At 43.0% G+C, this 8,562-nt stretch overlaps 1 protein-coding gene across 1 annotated transcript in view; it reads right to left on the bottom strand.

The window, feature by feature from the left end:
- Positions 1 to 8,562, bottom strand: part of LOC144595940 (kalirin) — a 351,636-nt gene that overhangs the window by 58,173 nt on the left and 284,901 nt on the right. The window contains exon 11 of the mRNA XM_078403892.1: positions 7,890 to 8,081. Coding sequence (XP_078260018.1) covers positions 7,890 to 8,081 — 192 coding nt within the window. The remainder of the gene's footprint in view (positions 1 to 7,889; positions 8,082 to 8,562) is intronic.

The following is an 8,562-nucleotide window of genomic DNA, read 5'->3' as shown; positions in this document are numbered from 1 at the left end:
GTGTCTGTGTGTGTGTCTGTGTGTGTGTCTGTGTGGGTGTGCGTGTGGGTGTCTGTGTGTGTGAGATTCTCTTGTGTTGTGTTGTGATATGTAGGACAAAATATAAGAAACAGAAGAGAGCCATTTGGCCCTTTGTGCTTATCCGTCGTTCAGCTCGGACTTTCCTGCTCTAAATCTATACCACCTTATCCTTGGGTTGTGATGAGAACTGGGAATAATTCTAGTTGAAGATCCATCACTAGCTCAGGAACAGCCGACTAAACTTACTCATTTTGCACCAAATCGACTTCTAGGCTGATCTAATAGGGAACACTCTGCTGCACCCTGAGTGACTTTTCGGGTCGAAACCGTTCTTCAGGCAGAAGTGTCATCCATTCCTTCTATCCAGAGATGCTGCCTGTTCCCCTGTGTTACTCCAGCATTTAACTTTCATATTTATACAGGACACCAACATCGTGAGAGGTACAGACAGGGGTTTCTGCGGCAACAAGGGGGATTCAAGGATGGTGTGTTGCCTCCCGGGTGCCAGGATCCAGGACGTCATGGACCGAATGCAGAGCATCCTCAAGGGTGAAGGTGAGCAGCCAGAAGTGGTAGTGCATGTCGGCACAAATGACATTGGAAAGAAGAGGAAAGATATTCTGCAGCGTGACTTTAGAGAGCTCGGAAGACCATGATCGCCAGGGTGGTTATCTCCAGTTTGTTTCCAGTTCCTTGTGCTGGTGAGGGCAGGAACAGGGAGATAGGGGATTTGAATGTGTGGCTGAGGAGCTGGTGCAGGGGGCAGGGATTTAGATTCTTAGACCACTGGGATCTGTTTTGGGGTAAGGGTGAATTGTACAAAAGGGACGGGTTGCACCTCAACAGGCGGGGGACCAGCATTCTGGCAGGCAGGATTGCCACTGCTGCACGGGTGGTTTTAAACAAAATAGTGGGGTTAGGGGTGGGGGTGGGGGGTGGGGGGTCAAATGGGATAGACAAGGATGGAGTTAAAGGGAAAGAGAGTATAGGAAAAGTTAAGAAAGACCCCAGAATTAACGGGCCAGAAAGCTCACGAAGGGATAGGAGAGTATGGCCAAGTGTAATTGGAATCGCTGTGAAAGGTGAGATGAGTAATGGATTAAAAGTGTTATATATGAATGCGCGAAGTATAAGAAGTAAAGTGGAAGAGCTTGAGGCTCAGTTAGAGATTGGTAGATATGACATTGTGGGGATTACAGAGACGTGGCTGGCCCTGTAGTAGAAGCGTCCACATCGCGGGGCTGGAAACTAGAAGTGTCCTGAGCTAATTCTGCTACCACCATCATCTATTGTACAAGTGATGGCTCCCACTGATTGTCGCCGGAAGCTTGCGCCCTTTTCAGGACAGACAATGACAGTGATGTAACGTTTGAAACATTGATGATGGACACGAAAGAAGAAAGAAGAAGAGGAGATGTGGTGGCAGGAGGATCAGGACCGGGAACTGAATATTCAGGGTTATACGTCCTCTAGGAAGGACAGGCAGGTGGGCAGAGGAGGTGGGGTAGCTCTATTGGTGAGGGATGAAATTCAGCCCCTTGCGAGGGGTGACATTGGGACTGACGATGTAGAGTCACTGTGGATAGAGTTGAGGAACTGTAAAGGTAAGAAGACACTAATGGGAGTTATCTACGGGCCCCCACATAGTAGCCCGGATGTTAGGGTGATAGTTGCAGCAGGAGTTAAAACTGGCATGTAACAAAGGTAATGCCACTGTGGTTATGGGAGATTTCAATATGCAGGTAGACTGGGAAAATCAGGTTGGTTCTGGACCCCACAAAAGGGAGTTTGTAGAGTGCCTCTGAGATGGATTCTTAGAGCAGCTTGTACTGAAGCCTACCAGAGAGAAGGCAATTCTGGATTTAGTGTTGTCCAATGAACCAGATTTAATAAGGGAACTCAAGATAAAGGAACTGTTTGGAGGTAGTGACCATAATATGATTAGTTTTAATCTGCAATTTGAGAGGGAGGAAGGCAAATCAGAAGTGTCAGTGTTGCAGTTGAACAAAGGGGACTATGAAGACATGAGAGAGGAGCTGGCCAAGGTCGAATGGAAAAGGTCCTAGCAGGAATGATGGTGGAGCAGCAATGGCAGGAATTTCTGGGCATAATCCAGAAGATGCAGGATCATTTCATACCAAAGAGGAAGAAGGATTTTAAGGGGAGTAAGAGGCAACCGTGGCTGACAAGGGAAGTTAGGGATGGAATAAAAATAAAATTAAAAATGTATAACATAGCAAAGAGCAGCGGGAAGCCAGAGGATTGGGCAACTTTTAAAGGACAACAGAAGGTAGCAAAAAGGGCAATACGGGCTGAAAAGATGAAGTACGAAGCGAAGCTGGCCAAGAATATAAAGAAGGACAGTAAAAGCTTCTTTAGGTATGTTAAGAGAAAAAGATTAGTAAAGACAAATGTGGGTCCCTTGAAGGCAGAAACAGGTGAAATTATTATGGCTAACAAGGAAATGGCAGAAGAGTTGAACAGGTACTTTGGATCTTTCTTCACTAAGGAAGATACAAGCAATCTCCCAGATGTACTAGAGGACAGAGGATCTATGGTGCTGCTGTGGAGCAGGTGAGCAGCACCAAATTCCTGGGGGTGAACATCACCGAGGATCTCTCCTGGAGCAACAACATCACGTCCATCGCCAAGAAAGCCCAGCAGCGCCTCTACTTCCTCCGCAAACTGAAGAGAGCGGGAGCCCCCACACCCATCATGTACACTTTTTACCGAGGCGCCATCGAGAGCATCCTCAGCAGCTGCATCACTGTGTGGTTCGGCAGCTGCACAGCCTCCAGCCGCAAGACCCTGCAGCGCATAGTGAACACTGCTGAGAGGATCACTGGCGCCTCACTCCCAACACTCCTGGTCCTTTACACCACCCGCCTCACCCGCAAAGCATTGAGCATTGTGGGTGACCCCTCCCACCCCTCCAACAGCCTCTTCACCCTCCTGCCTTCAGGGAGAAGGTTTCGCAGCCTGAGGTCAAGCACCACCCGACTAAAGAACAGTTTTTTCCACCAGGCTGTCAGGATGCTGAACTCTCTCCCCTCCCTTCCTCCTCTCTCCCCTGCCCCTATTGGACCTGGACTTTAACACCCCACACACACGCACATCCAGCACCAGACACTTTAAAAAAAATTTTTTAACGCATTTGAAGTGACTATATTTTATATTTTATGTTGATTGTTGTTTGCTGTGCCTTTTTAATTTTAACTTAGTTTTATGCACTTTGTTCCTCGGGATTGTGGGAAACGGTATTTCGATTTTCTGTCTGTGTAAACTGGCTGAGGATTGACAATAAAATTGACTTTGACTTGACTTTGACTTGACTTGACAAAGGAACTGAACGAAATTTGCATTAGGCGAGAAATAGTATTGGGTAGACTGATGGGACTGAAGGTTGATAAATCCCCAAGGCCTGATGGTCTGCATCCCAGGGTCCTCAGGGAGGTGGCTCTAGAAATAGTGGACGCATTGGTGATCATTTTCCAATGTTCAATAGATTCAGGATCAGTTCCTGTGGATTGGAGGATAGCTAATGTTATCCTACTTTTCAAGAAATGAGCAAGAGAGAAAACGGGGAATTATAGACCAGTTAGTCTGACACCGGTGGTGGGGAAGATACTGGAGTCAATTATTAAAGAGTTAATTATTAAATAACCGCACATTTGGATAGCAGTAAAAGGATTGGTCCAAGTCAGCATGGATTTATGAACGGGAAATCCTGCTTGACTAATCTTCTGGAATTTTTTGAGGATGTGACAAGTAAAATGGATGAAGGAGAGCCAGTGGATGTAGTGTATCTAGACTTTCAGAAAGCTTTTGATAAGGTCCCACATGAGAGATTGGTGAGAAAAATTAGAGCACATGGTATTGGAGGTAGGGTATTGATATGGATAGAGAATTGGTTGGCAGACAGGAAGCAAAGAGTAGGACTAAACAGGTCCTTTTCAGAATGGCAGGCAGTGGCAAGTGGAGTGCTGCAAGGCTCGGTGCTGGGGCCGTAACTATTTACAATATATATTAATGATTTGGATGATGGAATTAGAAGTAACACTAGCAAGTTTGCAGATGACACAAAGCTGGGTGGCAGTGTGAACTGCAAAGAGGATGTTAGGAGGTTGCAGGGTGACTTGGACAGGTTGAGTGAGTGGGCAGATGCATGGCAGATGCAGTTTAATGTAGATAAATGTGAGGTTATCCACTTTAGTGGCAAAAACAAGGAGGCAGATTATTATCTCAATGGTGTCAGATTAGGTAAAGGGGAAGTGCAATGAGCCCTGGGTGTCCTTGTACACCAGACACTGAAAGTAAGCATGCAGGTACAGCAGGCAGTGAAGAAAGCTAATGGCAAGTTGGACTTCTTAATGAGAGGATTTGAGTATGGGAGCAAAGGGGTCCTTCTGCAGTTGCATAGGGCCCTGAAAAGACCACATCTGGAGCATTGTGTGCAGTTTTGGTCTACTAATTTGAGGAAGGATGTCCTTGCTATTGAGGCAGTGCAGTGTAGGTTCACGAGGTTATTCCTTGGAATGGCAGGACTGCCATATGAGGAAAGATTGGAAAGACTGGGCTTGTATTAATTGGAATTTAGAAGGATGAGAGGGGATCTTATAGAGACGTATAAAATTATAAAAGGACTGGACAAACTAGATGCAGGAAAAATGTTACCAATGTTGGGGGAGTCCAGAACCAGGGGCCACAGTCTAAGAATAAAGGGAAGGCCATTTAAAACTGAGGTGAGAAGGCACAGAAGGCAGTGGAGGCCAATTCACTGGATGAATTTAAAAGAGAGGATAGAGCTCCAGGGGCTAGTGGAATCAAGGAGTATGGGGAGAAGGCAGGCACAGGTTACAGATTGTGGATGATCAGCCATGATCACAATGAATGGCGGTGCTGGCTCGAAGGGCCAAATGGCCTCCTCCTGCACCTATTTTCTATGTTTCTATGTTTCTATCACAAAGGTAAAAAAAACTATTCCACTAATGATAAGTTTCAGAAAGAACGGATGTGGACAGAACTGATCTACTTACTTCCATCATCTTTACTAAAACATACATCCAACAATATGTTTGATAAATAAGATGGAACAAAAACCAGTTCCTGATTTGTCAGTCCAGGGTCAGTACATGTTGTGATTAAATAGTTCACTTAAATGCACATCTACGCCATTAGCTGCTTTTCTTCACAATTCTCTAGCTTACAGCAATGGTTTTTCCACAGATGACTGACATGATATTTGATAAACATCTCTCATTCACACAAAGCTATTTTATATGAAGGTGGTGTATTTTGTATAAATGGTGCGTTGCTGAATACCTAACATGATTTAAGTTACTGGAATCTTACAAGGATTTATATAATTGGTAGTTAACATGTTTGAATGATGTACCTCCATCTGGTCTTTAAGTGGAGATGTATAAAAAGGAACTGCAGATGCTGGTTTAAACTGTGGACACAATAAGCTGGAGTAACTCAGCAGGATAGGCAGCGTCTCTGGAAAGAAGGGATGGATGATGTTTCGGGTGGAAACTTTAAGTGGAGATGTTACAATAACATTATCGCTGTTGTTTAGCTTCAATGGTTAATGCCATATAATCATGTTAATTGTTCATTAAAATGTCAATATTTTAACTAGTGATTTTATGCTTGAAACATACGTTTTGTGGGAGGAAAGTCAAGGTGAGAGGCTTATCTGCCTGAGTGAGTGAGTGAGAGTGCTAGTGGAACATCACATTACATCAAGACATTGAGGACACGAGAACATGTTCTTTCAGCACAGGCTTTTATCAGTCAGAGTATTGAGTATAGAAGTTGGGGGGGTCATGTTGCAGTTATATAAAATGTCGGTGAGGCCACATTTTGAGTATTGTGCTCAGGTTTGGGCACCATGTTATAGGAAAGATGTTGTCAAGGTACAATGGGTGCCGAGAAGATTTACGAGGATGTTGCCAGGACTCAAGGGTCTGAGCTGTTGGGAGCAGTTGAGCAGGCTGGGACTCTATTCCTTGGAGTGCAAGAGGATGAGGGGGTCATCTTACAGAAGTGGACAAAATCGTGAGAGGAATAGATAGGGTAAATGCAGTTTTTACCCAGAGTAGGGGAATCAAGAACCAGAGGACATAGGTTTAAGGTAAGGGAGCTATTTAATATGAACCCAAGGGACAACTTTAGTTTACACAAAGGGTGGTAGGAATATGGAACGAGCTGCTGGAGGAAGTAGTTGAGGCAAGAGATATCAAAACATTTTAAAAACATTTGGGCGGGCACTTGGAAAGGATATGTTAAGTGGGATATGGGCCAAATGCAGCCAGGTGGGATTCGTGTAGATGGGACATGTTAGTCGGTATGGGCAAGTTGGGTCAAAGGGCCTGTTTTCACACTGTATGACTCTCTGACTCAATAACATCTCCGCTACAGATTCTACAACTTCTCTAATTTGCCTGTTTATGCATTCCCTGCTTCAGTTATTCCACAACTAGATGTTTGTTTTAGATGCCTATATTCTAACCTCTGGAAATCCAGGGAATATATGATGCTGTCTTTTATTTTATTAAATCCTGTGAAGCACCTCAGGCTGTTTTACAGTGTTAAAACTTTGATGTAAATGCAAATGTTGCTGCTTTTTGCTCACTCAAGATAGAATATTTATTCTGTTGCAACTTGTTAAATCCATTTCAGACTCTACATTATTTAATTTATCAGTCGAATGAGGTTCTAAATAATTTGGTGCACTTTAACATCTGACAGAAGAAAGTCCAGTAAATATTTATAGCATTGGTAATTTTCCACAAAGACCAAACTCTTACCAGACAGGAGCTCAAAAGCATTGCTATCTTTCTAGAGCTTCTCGACAAAAACAATGTCACAACTTGGTCAACCAAATGAGGGAGATTAAGTCACAGATTACCATTAGCAAAATAAATGGACATGAATAGTAAAAAGTAACCTTGAGAAACTGTATTTTGTATCTCACAGAATGGCAAAATAGTTATTTTCGGATCAGCAAAGTGTCATTTTTATAAGTCCCAGTTATATTTTGAAGAGATAATGTAAATTCAGAACTGACAGTGATGGTGTTATTTGTCAAATGATATATCAATATTACACAGAAGTCCTGAACTTACATGGCGGCGGTAGTTAGTGGACGATGTTTCAGTTGAGATACTCCACTGAAATACTCCCCATTGAGTCTCGCAGCAGAGAGAACATTTTGCTGAGAATCCCCAGATTTATGTTGAGGAAATCAGCTCTCAAAAAATCTTTGAGCTGAATCATTAACTCTGTTTCTCTTCCCGCAGATGCCATCTGACCTGCTGCATGTTTCCAGCATTTTCAGTTTTTAATAAAACTCAACCAGAAGCTTTGGGAACAGGACTCTATATTTAGGTCAGAAAGATGAACTTGGTGCCAAAAATAGTTTGCGCAAAGAATTGAAATGTTAACATAACATTTATATTTCTGATGGTGATCTACTGGACCCACAAAGCAACGTCGTTCAAAGGCTAAAGATGTTTTATCAAAGATTTACCCAGCAGTCTTTACTATCTTTAATCGGACTTTACTGGACTTTTGGTTTACACTAAACGTTCTTCCCTTTATCGTGGATCTGTATACTGTGAGCAGCTGGATTGTGATGATGTTTTGTCTTTCCGCTGACTCGATGGCAAGCAACAAAAAAAAACGTTTCACTGTACCTCGGTAGACATGAAAGTAAACTAAACTAAACAAATCCCAATTTTACAAATCCTTCTGAACTGTTACAGGTTTCCTGCCATGAGACAAGCATGATAAGACATCCCCTACGATGGTGTCTCTGGTAAGTCAAGTGCTAGCGGTAATAACATAATAAAAGCATGTATTACCTCCTTTGTGTGTGTGTGAAATAACACTGACATATCCAGCAGCAGCTTCCTGTGCTCCACCCTTCGAACAAAATCCTGAATCCGGACTTCTAAGTGCCGTGCAGCTTTGTAGATCTCTTCAGGATCACATTCTCCAGTCTGGGCCAGTTGCTCGGCCGCCTCTAGCAACTTATCAGCATTGGTGTATGTGTTCTGGTCGGAAGTAAGAAGAAAATTAAATGGAGTTGAGCTTCTGAAAGTTGTAGCTGTTTACTGTCTCTGCGATACACCCACCAATGATCTATTGAACCCAAAACAATTCTCGTTCATCATTCCCCCCAAGAAAAAGCAGAAAGAAATAAGAAATATCTGGCAAAGTGGCCAGTAAAGATTAAACTGTCAACAGTAGATACCGTACAAGTATTTAATCTTGTGAATGTAACATTGCCCAATGCACCAGAATGCTGTGCACACTAATATGAAACTGCAAGCTTATCTATGAAATCCTTGGAATCTCCAAGTGTTACCAATCACATTGGTTAATTCTTGCAGCCTTTTCCCTGCATTCTGTCTTTAACACAGAAATATTTGCACAAACAAGTACACAAAGTTCTGGATCCACCAGATAATGTTACTCCCTCGAATCTCGTTACCATTTAGAAATAAAAATAAATATATTAAACTTATACACGTA

The sequence above is a fragment of the Rhinoraja longicauda genome, chromosome 8, assembly GCF_053455715.1.
Source record: "Rhinoraja longicauda isolate Sanriku21f chromosome 8, sRhiLon1.1, whole genome shotgun sequence".
Lineage (NCBI taxonomy): Eukaryota > Metazoa > Chordata > Chondrichthyes > Rajiformes > Arhynchobatidae > Rhinoraja > Rhinoraja longicauda.
This window is presented reverse-complemented; position numbering and strand designations above follow the sequence as displayed.